The 19,553-nt window shown below is 40.8% G+C and overlaps 1 protein-coding gene across 2 annotated transcripts in view; it reads right to left on the minus strand.

Moving 5' to 3' along the window:
* The window catches only part of LOC127646756 (WAS/WASL-interacting protein family member 1-like), a 31,564-nt gene that overhangs the window by 10,627 nt on the left and 1,384 nt on the right, over nucleotides 1-19,553 (minus strand). For both annotated transcript variants that reach the window (XM_052130618.1, XM_052130619.1), the window contains 2 exons: nucleotides 1,780-1,859; nucleotides 1,533-1,662 (listed from right to left, as the gene is read on the minus strand). In XM_052130618.1, the coding sequence (XP_051986578.1) occupies nucleotides 1,533-1,662; nucleotides 1,780-1,824 (175 nt within the window). In that variant the 5' untranslated portion in view covers nucleotides 1,825-1,859. The remainder of the gene's footprint in view (nucleotides 1-1,532; nucleotides 1,663-1,779; nucleotides 1,860-19,553) is intronic.

The following is a 19,553-nucleotide window of genomic DNA, read 5'->3' on the forward strand; positions in this document are numbered from 1 at the left end:
TGACATTAGGTATCCGGTCTGTTCCATGTACATGCGCATTATTCAAAAACCTGTAAGAACACCACTAATGCATTTACATGGCCACACAAACTATGTTCTCCAGGAGAAACCTGGGTGTATTAAACCGCTTTCAATAAGAAGGAAAGGAAAATGTAAGAAAAATGGCATCCTTGTTTAAATGAAATTTCAGAATGCCACTTTCTACAAAATCCCTGGAACACACAGTTTCTTAAGTGCATGTAAACCTGGTCATTCTGAGTGTGGAAAAAATTTAATAAAAATGTGATAATGTATATGGCCCCTTTAATGCTACACTATGTAACTTTTGGCACCCTAGTGGTTAAAAAATAAAACTGCATGTCTTGCATAAAAACATTGTAATGGTAATGACGTAACTTGTGCTTCAGCTCTGCTCCTCTGCGTGGATGAATGTCGTTCGGGGCACCGGTGTACACAAGGATATAGGACATCTTATCAGAGCGAATGGACAAATAAATAACGAAAGAAAGGTAAAGACGGATTTCCGAAAACATCTGCGCTGGTAAGTGCCATATCTTATTCTGTTGTTTTGACATTGAAACATTAAATGACGTTACAAAAGTTACGTAATGTTCGTTAACATTAGACATAATGATATAGCCAGTATGACAAGTTCAAATGCTGTAAAGTTTTTATAACTGCAGGATATTCTGGTCAAATAGACCAAGGTAGTAACCGATTTATAGATTGTCATTGTTACCAACCAGTGGCAACATAATTTCAAGACTCACATGTCATTGTTACCAACCAGTGGCAACATCATTTCAAGACACACATGTCATTGGCACGCCAAGGACTAAAGGATTTATTTATATAAATTATTGCCGTTATAAAGAAAAATATACACGCGTGCTAGCATGTGAAAAGTTCTGCACTGATTACAGTATAATTATTGTATTTCACCACACACACGTACATAATATACATAAACCATATCAATAAAATATCTTACCTGTTGAGTAAGACAAAAGCCATCTCTGGGTCGTTTTTAAATACTTTCAGATCTCAGAGTTGTTGCCACCTCTGAAAAGTTAAGACGATGTTGATTCAGGTTTTATTACGGACTCTATCACTTTCCCTTTTTGCTTGTAGACTCTGCTCTGTTTGGGGTTTCTTTGTTTAAACAGAGGCTTTCTGTTTTGAATGATCCATGGTAAATTTTTCTCGTTCGTTGTGACAACAAACTTTCAGCCTCAGCTACTCCCACACACGCACTACAGTAGCCGGAGCTTATTTTCTCTGTGTACAACATGACGTGACAAGCACGGGCAAATGATGTATGTATGCAATTTCCCGTGAAATCCGTCCCGACAGCTCTAAAATATAAATTGTTATTATAGGTTTATCAAAGTGTAATTGGGTAAAGTAAAGGCATGGTTTGGAAGATGGATTTTTGTTGCACTCTCTCAATAACATTTTATTATTTTTAACCAAAAAAGTTACATAGTGTAGCTTTAAATACATATTTGTGAATAAAAAGACACAGCTCTTACTATCAAGTATAGGGGCACTGCGGTCATTAGTAACAGTCTTCTTAAGCTTTGCTCCATGGCTAATGTCAGAGAGCAGAGCATTCCGGCCCTGTTGCTCTGACTTTTTCAAGACAGGCTTCTCAGTGTTCGCCTGTGAGTGGATTCAAACACAGGCAGCGTCAGTTAAAAACAGAAAACACTAATGATACATACCTATAATATATGTGGGAAAAGGTCACTTAGTTTGTGTACTTATTTGTGTGTGTACCTGAGAGAAGGTGGGGGGTGGGGGAGGTGGAGGCGGCACCGGCATTTTTTGTTCTTCAAATCACCACCTCTAACAGGGACCTGACAACAAAAAAATGAGAAAAGATTTGTATGAGTTATAAAGAAAACATGAGGGGTGCTTGCCACCATGATACTAGGCAGTTCTCGGTGGTTGCCAGGGCATTGATATGCGGTTGCTAGGGTGATCTGGATCCCTCCTTCAATGTAAGTCTATGCCATTTTTCACTATTAAATCAGTAATTTAGTGTTCACCAGGCCAAATTCATGAATTTGATCAAAATTAATAGCATACCTCTAGCCACATGATTCGTTTTACACACACACACTGTAAAAAACATTAATCCTACATTTTAGTAATAAATCCTTAACATAAAACCCAAATGTAGCGCAATTAGCAAGTGAAACACCACAACTCCACTCAAGAACAACAAAAAAACTGGCCTAAATCACAATCACTAAATTACAGTAGACTCCACAAACCACTTCATATGACCTTTCACACTAACTCACAGTGGTCTTACACAGCCGCAACGTTTTCAATGGGTTCAGAGGTGAGTAGTAAGTCTCGCTTTCAGTTATATTAAATTATATTATAGTGTTATATAACAAGTTAATCTCCTATTGTGTCTTAAATCAAAATATGGGAAAGGCCATAAAAAAATAGAAGGTGAATTCTGTGATGTAGAAAACATACTGTGAACATACAGAGACTAGTTACGTGAACACACACACACACACACACACACACACACACAAACACACGTTGTGTTTCCATGTTTTATGGGGACTTTCCATAGACATAATGGTTTTTATACTGTACAAACTTTATATTCTATCCCCTAAACCTAACCCTACCCCTAAACCTAACCCTCACAGAAAACTTTCTGCATTTTTACATTTTCAAAAAACATAATTTAGTATGATTTATAAGCTGTTTTCCTCATGGGGACCGACAAAATGTCCCCACAAGGTCAAAAATTTCGGGTTTTACTATCCTTATGGGGACATTTGGTCCCCACAAAGTGATAAATACACGCTCACTCACTCACTCACTCACTCACTCACTCACTCACTCACTCACTCACGCACTCACTCACTCACGCACACAAGTTTATGTTACAAAGTGAATGAACTAATACATTTATAAAGAAAAGTATATGTATTTAGCACCACATTCCATCACACCCTTTCATAACACCCACAAATACATACTTTTTTCTTTCTCTCTCAATCTGTAAGCTCTATGAAGATCCCTCACTGGTAACTTCCAGAAGAGAGCATAAACAGGAAGAGCTTGAGTATATAACACTCACTTCTCCTTCTCTCTATCATATACAGACACAAAAGTTAATATTGTCCTAACAAAGAAACAGCTAAAGATTAAACTAATCTTTAAACTATATAATTATTTTTTATAATAGAAAAATATAAATGTAATACAAAAAATATGTATCATTTGAATTATATATTTATACATAAATGTAGTGTTTGTTGTCTTTATGATAACTGCAATATATAAAAACATATTTCTGTAATGTTTTTACTGTAATGCTGTTAAAAATTACTGTATTACAATAATGAGAATCCAATGAGAACAATGAGAATTACACATTATTTTATTATTTAAAAGTAAAATAAAAAATACAGAATAATTACTACGAACTCAGATATTTTCTTCTAATCTTCTTCTAAATCTAATTTCTTATTCTTTTGATATCAGGGAGAAATGTGACTTGGACATGTTTTTGTGAGATTTACTCTTAAAATAAGAATTGTGAAGACAGAAGAAATAGAGACACAGAGAGAGACACATGGAGACACACTCAGTTTACACGATCTATAAACCGTCTGCTCTTTCATCCCTTGAAGGTGTCTCAAGTTTAACAGGACGAGTTACAGCCACATCACAGTATTTTATTTCTCTCCCCTACTCTCTTTCTCTTCCTCTCTCTCTCATGTTTTCTCAACAATCTCATAATTGTTTTTAATTCCGAGGTAAGCGGACATCTTGTCAGCTTGGCAAACACTCTGCTCACTAATGCAAGTGCACATTTGAAGTGAGCAAACTTCCAGACGCTGTGCAAAATAATAATCAGACAGACAAATATTGCATTTCTATATTTATTTAAAATACTTAACTTTATTAAACAAAAAAACACATCTTATGGGGGAAATTAAATAACAGGTACATTGAAAATAAATATAATGAACAAAACACTCAATGTAATTTTTTTTAAAATTGCATCCATTAACAACAAAGCACTTGAACTTGAATCACGCAATATCTGCCTTTGATCTCGCAGTGGCTGCTCAACTACGAGTAATGAGAACTGTCTGACATGACAGCTCTTATTTCATTCCTCTCCAGACTGCACCAGCCTGCTCTCATCTACTTTCAAGGGGAGGCGTTTGGCATCTCAAATGAGCCTAACATGAGAGTCCTCTGATGAACATGGACTCAAAAATGTATCCAAAACATCGAAAATAAGGGTAATATTTTTATGTTATCATGTAATCAAAAATGTCTAATTTCAATAAAATATTGATACTAATGAATTTTTATGCAAACAAAATTGTTCACTCATTTACCATTTCCTATATAGTGAATGGCAGTGAGTACACTATCACAGCAGTGAGTGAACTAATTTAGTTCACTCACTGCTGTGATAGTGTACTCACTGCCATTCACTACATAGGAAATGGTAAATGAGTGAACAATTTTGGACGCTGACGTATACACCAAGCCTCGGAGCTCTGGGGCTGTCGCAGAAACAACCTCACATATGAACTTTTAAAGTACTTGGCCCGGTTGCATAAACCACTGTAAGTGTAATTTTCCCTTAAGAACACCCTAAAGTTTAACTTAAAATTAAAGGAGTTGCAGAAAAGAACCATTAAGTGTTATTTAAGGAGTTTATAAGTAAAACGTCATAATCCATTTAGTTTTTCCTTAAGTATTTATTTTTTTTACTTAAGAACTCCCTTAAAACACGTTAAGTGTTGCATAAAGCCCCTTAAGTGCCATTTTTCCAAGTAAACATTAAGGTTGGGAAGTTAAAGGGTTACAAAAATGAGATGGCTTAGTTTATATAACCAAGAGGTTCTCAACCTTTTGGAACTAAAGCCCCCCAGGTATAACAGAGACCAGGTATAATGATGACCTATTCTATCTATCTAAGATACAACAGACAACTGAGTATATTTCAGTCATCACACTCAATCAAAACGAAGGCAGAGAGGTGTCGCAATCTGGTGTCGCTCTTTAATTCGACTAACTGCTCCTATGTCAACTGAAAGGTCTTTTCCTGGGCAACTGAAGGAGCAACTCTGACCCAAGTATATGAACTGAAATCCTCATTGAAAAAATTACCAAATTGTTGTTTCAGTCCTTCAACATGTTCAGTGACTGTGGTAATCTAAGGAGAGACATTTATCCCTGTCTCTTGCACACAGTCGGCGAAGTTGGGAAACATGTCAACATTTTTATCAATCAGACGATCACGCCAAAGATCCAATTTGCCAATAAATGCACTGACTTCGTATGAAAGAAGCAAGATGTTGGCATCTCTCCCTTGTATCGATGTGTTCAACAAATTCAACCTGTCAAAAATGTCTACAAGGTATCACAACTGCGCTAACCAAAAGGACTTTTCATCAACAAGAAACGTCTTCACCTCTGAACGCAATTTGTAGAGGCAATGTAAAACCCAACCTCTGGAGAGCCAGCGAGCCTCAGTGTGAAATAGGAGCTGCTCATGTTCAGCTCCCATTTCCTGACAAAGCAAGGAAAACAAGCGTGCATTTAATGGCCGTGCTTTAATGAAATTGACCATTTGCACTGCCTGCTTTAAAACTGATTCCAATTGATGCAAGAGATTCACGATGAATCATACAGTGGATCCACTTGGCTTAAGGGGCTAAATGCTGGACATGAGTGACAAGACCGCTAACACTCCCAGTCACTGAACGGGCCCCTTCTGTGCATATCCCAAAACATTTATCTCATGACATGCCTACATCCCCTATATACCAATCCAGAACTTTAAACAATGTCTCGCCAGATATGTTCGCTTGAAGAGACGTACAGAAAAGAATGTCCTCCTCAATCCCTTATATATATCTGACATTGGTAAGCAACTGTGCAACATCAGTTGTCTCATCAAGCTGCAGGGCATAGTACTGGCTTTGCATGATGTTAGGTAACAATTGCTCCTTAATGTCGCTTGCCATGTCAGATATGCAGCAGCTAACGGTGTCGTTAAAAAGGGGGATGTCACTAATCTGTTGTGCAAAATTCTCTCCAAACAAGACTTGACAGATATCTTTGGCAGCAGGTAAGATTATCGCCTCGGCAAATGTGTGAGGTTTTCCTAATTTTGCAACTCATTGCGAGACGTAGTATGATGCTTCTAGACACCCGTTAGACACCGATATGTGTTTGCTGATCTTGCGTTTCTGCTGTGCAGGGCAAGATACCTTTAATTTAAAAAAAATCTAAGGGTTTGTCTTGAGTGTTGTGTGTTTGGTTTCTAAATGTCGCTTCAACTTGCATGGCTTAATGCTATCATTTGCCAGCAAATCTGCATATATGACACACTGGGGCAGCGGTTCAGAATCTGTCCCAGCAACCGTAAAGACAAACTGAAGATTGCTAAGGTCATACTTTCATTACATTACTCCTCTGCACGTGTGATGAACTTATCCATAAACTTTTTACCAATATGAAATCTGTTCGGCTGACATTGCGTCTGACTGAAACGTGTCTGCACCGACAGATAGATCAAAAGGCAGGCTAAACTCCGCCTCTCCCCATCAAAAAGAAAATGCAGAGGGAGAGGGAATGCAGGGTTTTTCTTTTTAATGTAGAGTGGGCTTTTTTCTCTTTATGTACATTCTACTTGAAATGCAATAAAATACATTGAGTACCCAAATGATGCCCTGTCTCTCTTTTTTTTTTTTCTTAAAAACAATTTGCACCCACCTTACTGAGAACCACTGATATAACCAATTGAAGAGTAGTAAGTCAAGGCGATTTATTTGACAGTAGAAAAACTATTACAGGAGTACATATTTGACAATCACATAATATGAGAAATCACCAACAAGCTGGAGGGCGATTTAATAGGAACACACACACAGAAATAAGGCTAGTATTTTCTGCTTTCTGCATCTTTATAAACTGTATAAATGAATGCATTAAAATCATGACGCAAGTTAATTTGCGATATATTGTGAATATGTATATAGGCTTTATATCTTACAGTCTTACTCTCTTTTTTTTTTTTATGACAATTCACTTCCTGCCCGAAGGGAGGTTAACATGTGGAGAACACATCACATGGACTTACCAATGGGGAAGTGCCACACATGAAAGGGAGGAGCTCAACATATAGGATTACTGACAGGGAACCACCAAATATGGAGCACCTATCCCAAGTACAGGGGGTGACCTGACAGGCCATACTTCATACTTCAGGGATGAAACTGCAAGATTTTACAATCTCCAGTGTTGAGCCAAATGTATTGGGTGTCGCCCAGCCTGCTGCTCTACAGATGTCTGTTAGAGAGGTGCCGTTCGCCAGGGCCCAAGAGGATGCCACACTCCTAGTGGAGTGTGCTCGTACTCCCAGGGGGCACAGCATGCCCTGGGCCTGGTATGCCAAAAGGATGGCATCCACGATATAGTAGGCAATCCTCTGTTTGAAGGCAGCCTTTCACGTCTGCTGTCCCCAAAACAGACAAAGAGCTGCTCAGAGCATCTAAAGTTCTCTGTGTGGTCCAAGTAAACAAGGCGCGTACCGGACACAGCAATGACAAGGCTGGGTCTGCCTCCTACAGAGGCAGTGCTTGTAAGTTCACCACTTGATCCCTAATAGGGGTAATGGGAACCTTGGGCAAATAGCCGGGCTGGGGTTTTAGGATTACGTGAGAGTATGCCGGACCGAACTCTAGGCTTGTATCGCTGACAGAGTATGCCTGCAGGTCCCCAACCCTCTTGATGAAAGTGAGACCAGTCAGGAGGGCCATCTTCAATGAGAGGGCTTTTAGCTCGACTGACTCCAGAGGCTCATACGGGGCTCTATGTAGGCCCAGCAAGACTACAGAAATGTCCCACGAGGGAATGAGAAACAGCCTAGGAGGATTCAACCTCTTGGCGCCTCAGGTCGTGCTTCCCCAATGACTTACCGTCTACTGCAACATGGTGTGCCGCTATGGTGGCCACTAACACCTTTAAGTCAAGAACAGATGCCACTTCAAGGCATACAGCTGCCTTATGGATAGAGCTCTGGTCTGAGTGATAGTGTCTACCACCGCTGGTGGTAGCCCACTTAGGTCTACCACATCCCATCCAGGGTTCAGACATGTAGGTTCCAGAGGTCTGGGCGTGGGTGCCAAATCGTGCCCCATCCCTTTTTGCCAGGGAGGGGCTGTCACAAGGACTGTGAGCTATGATAACCAAGTCTGGGTGGGCCAATACGGTGCCAACATGACTTGTTCTTCGTCCTCCCTGACTTCACACAGAGTCTATGCAAGCAGGCTCACTAGAGGAAACGCATATTTGCACAGGGTCCTGGGCCAGCTGTGTGCCAATGCATTCGTGCCGAGCAGGGCCTCGTCAGGGAGTACCATAGTGGGCAGTGGGAGAATTCCTGGGAAGCAAAGAGGTCTACCTGTGCTTCGCAGAATCGACTCAGAATCAGCTAGACCACCTGGGGTGGATTCTCCACTCTCCTCTGAGTGCCACCTGTCACGACAGCGTGTCCGCTGTGCAATTGAGTTCGCCTGATATGCGAGTGGCCTGCAACGACTTCAGTCGCTACTGACTCCAGAGGAGGAGATAGTGGGCAAATTGCGACATGCAATGTGAGCATAAATTGCCTTGGCGAATTATATATTACAGTCGACATGTTGTCCATCCGGATTAACACGTGCTTGCCCTGGATCAATGCCAAAACCTCAGCAGAGCCAGAAATACCGCAAGCAACTCAAGGCAGTTGATCTGCCAACGCAGTCGAGGTCCTGTCCAGGAGTCTGAGGCTGTGTGTCCATTGCAAGCTGCACCCCAGCTTGACTTGGAAGCGTCTGTTGTGACAACATGATGCCTGGACACTTGTTCTAGAGTAACACCTGCCCGTAGAAATGCAAGGTCTGTCCAAGGGCTGAACGTGCAGAAACAGATCGGTGTAATAGCCATGCGATGTGAACCGCCATGCCCATCTCGGGACTTGAGTCTGAAGCCAGTGCTGAAGCGGTCCCATATGCATCAACCCGAGTGGCATAACTGCCGCAGAGGACGCCATATGCCCCAGAAGCCTTTGAAATTGTTTCAGTGGGACCGCTATTCTTCTCCTGAATGACTTCAGGCAATTCAGCACCCACTGAGCCCGTTTGCGTGTGAGGCGCACTAACATACGTAGTCCAACTCTATCCCGAGGAAAAGAGATGCTCTGCACCGAGGAGAGCTTGCACTTTTGACCTGAAACCTGAGCACCAGGTCCTGTGTGCACACAATATATCTCGAGAGTGAGCTAGGTAATTGGGCCTCGGCGACCTTCGTGAAGATGTGAGGTGACAGGGAGAGACTGAAGGGGAGGACCTTGTACTGGTATACCTGACCCTCAAAGGCAAACTGAAGAAAAGGTCTGTGATGAGGCAAAATTGAGATATGAAAGTACATGTCCTTCAGGTCAACTGACACGAACCAATCTTGATGGCGGATGCCAGAATGCATTTCTGCATCAGCATTTTGTACGGGAGGTTGTACAGGGCCCGAATCAAAGCTTGCAGGTCTAAGATTGGACACAACCTACATTCAGAACAATGGCATCCCTGCCTGCTACAGTGGTAAAACAGATGCCATTGAACCTGGGCGGCCGCCTGGCGAACTGAATCACACAGCCAAGTCGTTAGGGCGGAGCAGGAGCTTCCACATCAAGAGGCTTTGCATCCCAAACCCGTGGCTGTGCTGAGAGAGATGTTAGAGCACTTACCTCACTCCATGTACCAATCACAGGCTCTGTCTGCGATGGGAAAGGAGGCTGTGTGTCCTGGTGGAACATTGCATACACTTGATTGTGGAAATGGGAGTGTTTCAGCTGGGTGAGCGAAGGTGTTGGACTCGTGTCCACAGCGCCCATGCTGCGAGTGTTCAATGTACGCCTGTCATGACAATAAGATTGATGTTGGGGTTCTTGGCGCTGGGCCGAGAGACGGGGAGCAAAGTCCTCGACAGTGTTGCCGAACAGGCCACCTTGAGAGATGGGGGCATCAAGAAACTGAACCCTGTCGGCATCCCTCATCTCGGGACGCCGCTCCTGCATCACTCCTGGGTCAGTAATACCCTTGTGCATCTCTTTCAATGCCTTGGCCTGGTGGACTTGCTGGAGGGCCATGGCATGCAAGGCGGAGGTGGCCTGTCTGGCAGTGCTGTAAGCCTTGGCCATAAGGGATGACATGAACTTACAGGCTTTAGACGGGAGCCTAGAATGATTCTGCCAGGTGGCAGTGTTTAGCAGGCACAGATGCATTGTAATCACCTGCTCCACCTCAGGAACCTCCATGTACCCCCTGGTCCCCCATCATCAAGGGTAGGGAGAGCGGAGGAACTCACAAAACGGGACCGGGCAGTAAAAGGTGCCCGCCAAGATTTCATGAGCTCCTCATGCACTTCTAGGAAGAAAGGAACTGAGGCAGAACGCTGCTGTGTGTGATGCTCTGAGCCCAGGAACCAATCATCCATCTGCAAATGCTCAGGGCAGGGTGGAGGGTTCCACTCCAGCTTGCCTGCGGCAGCCCAGGCAAGAATGGCAGTCAGCTTTCCGATCCACAGCATCGGAAAGCCCGCTCTCCGATGCTGTGATCGATACCTAGTCTTCTTCTTAAGCGAGCGTGATGGGGAATGGGAGGTCCATGGGGATTCACCTGGTGAAAATGCTCACATTGATGCCCCCAAATCGCCCCCAGCGCTAGCCGCCGCAGCCTTGTCCATGTAAGCAGAAGGACCAGGGCAGGGAGCAGCTGGAGTGGCTTTCCCTCTATGAATGAAAGAAAGCCATGACCGCAACATTGCCATGGTCATGTTCTCGCAGTGAGAACATGAACCATTCACGAACGCTGTCTCAGCATGACTACGAGCCATACACATGAGACCACGATATTGGCCATAATAGCGACACACCCAGGTAATGCACATAAACGGAAAGGCATCTTTAAATAGACGCTTAAAGAAATAAACTCTTTTAGTGTGGCTGCCGAAGCACCCAGGGGCGTTCTCTGCACTTATCTGTGCGAGAAGAGAAAACCCACTGTAAAATGTGCCATATATACACAATAGCCTGGTCACTGCAGAGGTGAAAGGAACAGAAGTGGAATTTTAGCTTCACACTGATCAGCTGGAGGAATGGGCCAAAATTCCCGCAACTTTTTGGGAGAAGCTTGTGGAAGGCTACCCAAAACGTTTGACCCAAGTTAAACAATTTAAAGGCAATGCTACCAAATATATTTATGAACAATATAAACAAGTGTATGTAAACTTCTGACCCACTGGGAATGTGATGAAAGAAATAAAAGCTGAAATAAGTAATTTTCTAATATTATTCTGACATTTCACATTCTTAAAATAGTAGGGCTGCCCCATGATAGTCAACTAACCATTAGTCGATGAGAAGCGTCTTGGTCGACCAAGTTCTGATTGGTCGGTTGGTCGCAGGAAGAAAAAAAAAACTCAGCAGAAAAACGACGTAATATAGTCAACTATATTACTGCTGGTTGGACGCTAGGTGGTACTATGGGATAATTTTCATTATGCAGGGTTAAGGTTAAGCCTACACAATAAAGCAAGACACTTTGATTTCATACTTTGAACTTTATTTTTATTTATTTTAACTAAAAGTTTAAATGAAACTGGAAAAAAATAAGTGCATTTAAAATGTGTGTTGTTCAATTTGAGAGATGGCTTTACAACAGTTGACAACATCTCTCTGGCAAAGAGGCAACTCCATCTGTGCATTCATTCCGGTCGGGTATTTTGTTGTCCGGGAAAATACATCATGTGTGTGAATACATTTGTTTTGTTCCCTCCTTCACGAGATATATATATACATATACACACACACAAATACATTGGGCTGAGGGATCAGTGAATATTCTTGCTTTAGTGATTTTACATTTTAAAACTTTTACATTTGAAAATTCAAATTGCAGCCCAAACGAAACAGCAAATAAATAAATATTAACGTGATAAAAGAATTTTATATAAGTAACCACCTTTCCATTTACCGTCAGGCAAGTATCCGTCTAAACATGCAGGTGGAAAATTACTACACAAAAAAAGACAAAAACAATTATAAATGTAAAAATAATAATTATAATGATGATAATAATCACTGAAATATAAATCATGGTTCGAGGTGAACATGTTTTTGTATTATTTTATATATTTTGTATTATTATCTTGAAAGCGAATGATCTCAAAACACCTCCTGAGATGAGACGTCGGAGGTCATTTGCAGCACTCATAGATGATACTGCTCTTGCAAAAAAAAAAAAAAGGATTAATAATCGGAAGACAAACAAAGAGTGAGATCCTTAGATGCACGTGTTCCATGAGAATGCACGTCTCCGTAGCAGCCAGTCATGCGCATAGACAGCTTTTCTGTCATCGGTTCTTAATAATATAATAAAGTGTTTCGTCAAGCACGTGTCTGTGGGCAAATTATTTTAATATTCATTTGATAATAATAATAATAGTCTAATAATAATTTAATATATTAATGGGTAAACGAGCCAAATATCATCTTGACATCGTCAAAGGCATCAGCTATTGTGATCACTCCGACCATCGTTGTTCCCAGAGATCATCATCTGCACTCTATGTTCTAATAATAATAATAATAATAATAATAATCCTTAGAAGAACAATAGGGCCTCTGCACTTTCAGTGATTGGGCCCTAAAAAGTGAGAGGAAAGAGGAATAGAGCATAGAGTGGAAGGGACAGGAGGAGTAGAGGAGCGTGTGCACAGTAAACGTTCTTGGACAGGGACTTTATTTACTTTCCAGTGTTTAGTAAGCATAGAGAAGATGGACTATGTAACATGAAATGCTGGATATACAACCTAAAACAGCTGCACTGTCCTGATGCTGGTCTACAGACAACAGTCTGAAATGTCATTATGTCTCAAACGGCACTTTGGCTGAACATTATGTTTATTTCAGGACTAGTCTATGCCAGGTCTGTGTTTTAGTGTGCCAGTCTCTACACGTTGCATCTCACCTCAGTAGCAATCAAACCCTCTGGCCCAATTCGCATAGGCTAATATATCTATCCTAAAGAGTATGCAAGATTAGAGTTATTACATCCGAAATCAGAGCAAAAGCAATGTTTGCAATTTGCAGTGCGACCCACGGCACTGTTTTAAAACACATTGCATGCCATTGGTTGAGCCAACAGTTTTATGTCTGTTCCAGTGGTGTCACACAAACCAATAAGATCTATTGCAGTGTTCGGAATGGCATACCCATACTACTCTTCCTACTTCTGTCTGTGTGAGTAAAAGACAAGCTCATGTTGGTCTGTGAGGATAATTTCAACTTCTCTGCACCTTGTTACGTTGTTTAGAAGCTGGACAAAAACAAGTATGCTACTAGGGGGCAATCATTTTCACTTCTTATGAAACAAACAAAACATGGAATATAGCACATCATTACTTATTGCTATTAAAACAAGCCCAAACAACCGAACACAGTGCATAGATATAATTATCAGAGTGACGTGAGATGGCTAAAAACACTACTTTGAGAGTGAAACAAATGTGCGTGTTGTATTTTACAAGTTCTAACGTTATGACCGATGACTATTAGATTTGTATGATGCTACCTATTCCAATTATGATTGTTATGTTCTCATTTCATAAGTTATACAGTGGAAATGCCTGCCACAGATGAGCGCTGTAACAAGCGTCTGTGAATGTGACACGCATAATCACAATGCAAACATACACACATAATCACACAAACCACTACTGCACCCACAGTCGGGCTGCTAGCATAAATATTACACCATTTATACATAGATAATGGTTTTTGTGTGATTTGTTTTTTAATGTTTGTTACATGCTGTTCATTTATCGCCTCATTTTGGTTTAATACATTATTACAGCTGTTTGAGGTTCATTATTCTCTCTCTGTGAGCGAGTCAACGGGATTACCATAAGAACTTATATTAAGGGGCTCCATATAATTTAGGCAAGTGTATTGTCATTTTATTTGTCCTTCAAATCAGCATTCATGTGTAATATTGTCACATTTTTTATTCATGTTACATCCGCTGAACCTTAAATAGCAGCAAGTCCAAATTCCATGCTTTGAAATGACACCTATCATTAATTTGCAAGCAGTTACAGATTAAAGGGTTAAAAATTATATATATATATATATTATTTTTTTTTTATTTATTATTTTATTTATTTTTTAATATTGGTTATCGGAAGGGGCCAGGGTAGCTCAGCGAGTATTGACGCTGAGTACCGCTCCTGGAGTCTCGAGTTCGAATCCAGGGCATGCGGAGTGACTCCAGCCAGGTCTCCTAAGCAACCAAATTGGCCCAGTTGCTAGGGAGAGTAGAGTCACAGGGGTAACCTACTCGTGGTCACAATTAATGGTCCTCACCCTCAATGGGGCATGTGGCAAGTTGTGCGTAGATCGCGGAGAGTAGCATGAGCCTCCACTTGCGGAGTCTCAGTGGTGTCATGTACGACGAGCCATGTGAAAAGATGCACGGATTGACGGTCTCAGAAATGGAGACAACTGAGACTTGTCCTCAGCCACCCAGATTGCAGTGAGTAACCAAGCCACCAAGAGGACCTACTAAGAAATGGGAATTTAAAATTGGGATATAATAATAAATAAAAATATCGGTTATCGGTAGGGCTGGGAATCGAGTTCGATACATTTTAGGCACCGACCAAATTACCTCTAAACAATCAAGTATCGAAAAATGTCTTGTCGTTCGGTACCAAATTTAGATAACTAAGGGGTTAATCTCATCAACGTCAGTGATAAGCATGTAGCATGCTAGATGTGCCCAAATCTAAAGGTGCTGGTATCAGAAAATGGTTTGATTTCCAGGGCTGAGAAAGAATGTTATCAGTAACATTGCTAACACTGTTCTACATTACAGAGAAATACTAAACCGTAATTTAAAATATAATTTTTACAAGCGCATGCATGAAGCGAGCCGCAGCGCCACAGGGAAAAGCGGTAATGATTCTGAATGTGTCAGAGAAACCTGCAAGAGACTGTCTGAACATTTTCTTAATTTAAAGAGAGAAATGCGCATTCGGGTTGAGCAAACAGACGATGATCTCGGAATCAATGATGGGATTTGACCATGTCATGATGATATTTGGCTCGTTTTCCAATTAATCTATTAAATTATTATTTAACACTCTGTAAAGGATTTAGAAGAGCAAGGAGGCGGCGAGAACCGGCTTGACAATAGAAATAATAGTTTAATGAGAAACTTAAAAGACACAAACATGCATGAGGTCAGCTGACCGTAAATTATCGCTCTCTCGTCGCACCACCTTCTGCAGTCGCCTTTATCCCTCTCAGAGGCTTAATTAGCCTGATAAGGGACCTGTGTATAATCACAACCCGGCCCCGCCCTCCGCCCTGTCACACACCCTTTATTATATTAAGTACAGATGGCAGAAAAGCCGTATATGGGCATATATGATGCGCTAATACAGATGCGTGCAGTCTAGTGGAACACGCGCATCTAAGGATCTCACACTTTGTTTCTGCCTTCCGATTTTCTTTTTTATGAGTGCTGCAAATGACCTTAGACATCTCAGCTCTGGAGGTGCTTTGAGTTCAGTTCACTTTATATCCACAGAGCAGTTTATTGTGAACGCAACTCTGCAGCCTGTAAAATAATACAAACTATATAAAATAATACAAAAACACGTTCACCTCGAACCATGATTTATATTTCAGTGATAATTATCATCATTATTTTTACATTTATAATTGTTTTTATGTCTTCATTTGTGTAATGTGCACCTGCATGTTTAGACGGATTCTTGTTGACGGTACAGGGAAAGGTGGTTGTGTAATATATATATATGCATGCACGCACGCACGCACGCACACACACACACACACACACACACACACACACACACACTCACAAAAGTGAGTACACTCCTCACATTTTTGTAAATATTTGATTATATCTTTATATCTGACAACACTGAAGAAATGACACTTTGCTACAATGTAAAGTAGTGAGTGTACAGCTTGTATAACAGTGTAAATTTGCTGTCCCCTCAAAATAACTCAACACACAGCCATTAATGTCTAAACCTCAGGTAACAAAAGTGAGTACACCCCAAATTGAAAATGTCCAAATTGGGCCCCAAAGTGTCAATATTTTTTGTGGCCACCATTATTTTCCAGCACTGCTTTAACCCTCTTGGGCATGGAGTTCACCAGAGCTGCACAGGTTGCCACTGGAATCCTCTTCCACTCCTCCATGACTACATCACGGAGCTGGTGGATGTTAGATACCTTGTTCTCCTCCACCTTTCATTTGAGGATGCCCCACAGATGTTCAATAGTGTTTAGGTCTGGAGACATGCTTGGCCAGTCCATCACCTTCACCCTCAGCTTCTTTAGCAAGGCAGTGGTCGTCTTGGAGGTGTGTTGGCATTCATGGTTCCCTCAATGAACTGTAGCTCCCCAGTGCCGGCAGCACTCATGCAGCCCCAGACCATGACACTCCCACCACCAGGCTTGACAGTAGGCAAGACACACTTGTCTTTGTACTCCTCCCCTGATTTCCACCACACACACTTGACACCATCTGAACCAAATAAGTTTATCTTGGTCTCATCAGACCACAGGACATGGAACCAGTAATCAATGTCCTTAGTCTACTTGTCTTCAGCAAACTGTTTGCGAGCTTAGAAGAGGCTTCCTTCTGGGACGACAGCCATGCAGACCAATTTGATGCAGTGTGTGGCGTATGGTCTGAGCACTGACAGGCTGACCCCCCACCCCTTCAACCTCTGCAGCAATTCTGGCAGCACCCATACGTCTATTTCCCAAAGACAACCTCTGGATATGACGCTTGAGCACGTGCACACAACTTCTTTGGTCGACCATGGCGAGGCCTGTTCTGAGTGGAATCTGTCCTGTTAAACCGCTGTATGGTCTTGGCCACCGTGCTGCAGCTCAGTGTCAGGGTCTTGTCAATCTTCTTATAGCCTAGGCCATCTTTATGTAGAGCAACCACTCTTTTTTTCAGATCCTCAGAGTTCTATGCCACGAGGTGCCATGTCGAACTTCCAGTGACCAGTTTGAGGGAGTGTGAGAACAATAACCCCAAATTTAAAACACCTGCTCCCCATTCACACCGGAGACCTTGTAACACTAACGAGTCACATGACACCAGGGAGGGAAAATGGCTAATTGGGTCCAATTTGGACATTTTCACTTAGACGTGTACTCACTTTTGTTGCCAGCGGCTTAGACATTAATGGTTGTGTGTTGAGTTATTTTGAGGGGACAGCATATTTACACTTATACAATCTGTACACTCACTACTTTACATTGTAGCAAAGTGTCATTTCTTCAGTGTTGTCACATGAAAAGATATCAAATATTTACAAAAATGTGAGGGGTGTACTCACTTTTGTGAGATACTGTATATATATATATATATATATATATATATATATATATATATATATATATATATATAAAAACACTTTATTATTTATTTATTTGCTTTTTCGTTTATTGGAGTGCAATTTTAATTTAGAAATGGATTTGATTTAAGTTTTTCGTTTTTTAAATAAATTATTTTATTTTCAATGCAAAATCAATAAAGCAAGAATATTCACTAATCCCTCAGACCAGAGGTTTCCAATGTAATTGTATTATATATATCGTGAAGGAGGGAACTAAACAAATGTATTCACACACATGATATATTTTCCTGGATAACGAAATACCCAATGGGTAGAGAATGCACGGATGAAGCTTCTTTATCAGAGAGATGCTATCTTTCAAAAAGTTGAACAACACATTTTAAATGCACTTATTTTTTTCCAGTTTCATTTGCACTTTTAGTTAAAATAAATAAAAAATAAAGTTCAAAGTTTGAAATCAAGGTGTCTTGCTTTATTGTGTAAGTTTAACCCCAACCCTGCTTAATGAAAATGATCCCATAGTACCACCTAGCATCCATTGCAACCAGCGGTAATACCGGTGTTCTTAGTTTTCCTGCAGAGTTCTTTTTTTTTCTTTTTCGACCAAAATATTGAAAAAAGTAGCGTTTAGGAACCGGAATCGAAGTCAAGGTATCGGTAGCGAAAAGTTTTGAACGATACCAGCCCTAGTTATCGGTATCAGTATTGGCCACAATGAGCTGCGAATTATTGATATCGGCCCAGAAATTTAGTATTGGTACATCCCTAACATAAAGGTTAAAGCTGAAGTGTATAATTTCTGTGCCACAAGCATATAGGAATTAAATGTTGGGGGGAAAAAAAATGTTCACTGTTTTCCAACAGATTCCAGAAAATTCCATCTGTCATGCAGTGGTTGGACAAGCAGATAGGCCCACGGCTTACACCCCATATTCAAACCAATGTTCAAGCCAATTAACCTTCACATTTTCATTTGGAACATATTGTCTATTGTAGATTAAACTGTGAATGGAAGAGGGACACCACAGCAATTATTATTTTTGCGTTCCCATTTTAGTCTACAACTAAAGAAAAAAAAATCCACTGTAACATGTACATGTCTTTCCACAAGAGAAAAAAAATCATGTAGATGCCAAATATACTGTCACTCCCTCAACAGCTGTATAAGACACCCCATCGCAGATGTGGTAATAATTTTTTTTTTTTTAGACTAATTCCAGGGTAATGGAATACATAGTATAATGCTAGAAATGAACACTAAATTGAAAAAAATGCTAGATTTGAACTACACTGCAAAATAAGGTGGAAACACGTCATCACAGTCTGAAAAAGGGGTTGACGGACAGCTCTCTAACAAACAAATGTTTTGAGTGTCACAGAGCTCAGTACACTTCTAAAATCAACCTTACTTCTAATTGACTTTGCTTTTTAAGCTGGGATATGAGAAAGTACTTAATAATGAAGAAAAATAATTATATATCAGTTTTAAACAAATCAAACTCACTCTCTCTCTATAATGTTAATTTAAGTAACACATTGAGTTGGGTGGAGTCCTTTGAAGAGCCCACAAACCTGCAACATCATACTGTATATGCAGAATCAGAAAGCAAGGGGCCACCCACAGTGCACCATGCATTAGAAAGCATCATAACGTTGTAAAGTAGAATTTCTATAATTTGTAGGCAGTCTTTATGCCAATTGTCAGAAAGGAAGTGGACTAAATTGCCAGCCTGAATCTAATGGGTGATCTCAGAGCCCCATCACATGATTTCTGAATCTCTGCTCGAATAGATCACTGAGCCAGACAATAGAGAAGTAGAAGTTCTGACAGTACTTCTCTCAAAGAGAGGAAGTCACTGCAGAGACAGAGATCTCAATTTGTGTGGTTTATTGGAGCCTAAAATGACTTGATCCTACTTCAGTTCTCACTAAATCTGCAAGCTTATACACTGTACATGATGGCAGCGCACTGTGATTTTAAAACGATCACAGTTGCTTAGTGTCACATTTCACACTTGCTGTAAACCACTTGAAAACAA

The sequence above is a fragment of the Xyrauchen texanus genome, chromosome 7 (genome assembly GCF_025860055.1).
Source record: "Xyrauchen texanus isolate HMW12.3.18 chromosome 7, RBS_HiC_50CHRs, whole genome shotgun sequence".
NCBI classification, from domain to species: Eukaryota; Metazoa; Chordata; class Actinopteri; order Cypriniformes; family Catostomidae; genus Xyrauchen; species Xyrauchen texanus.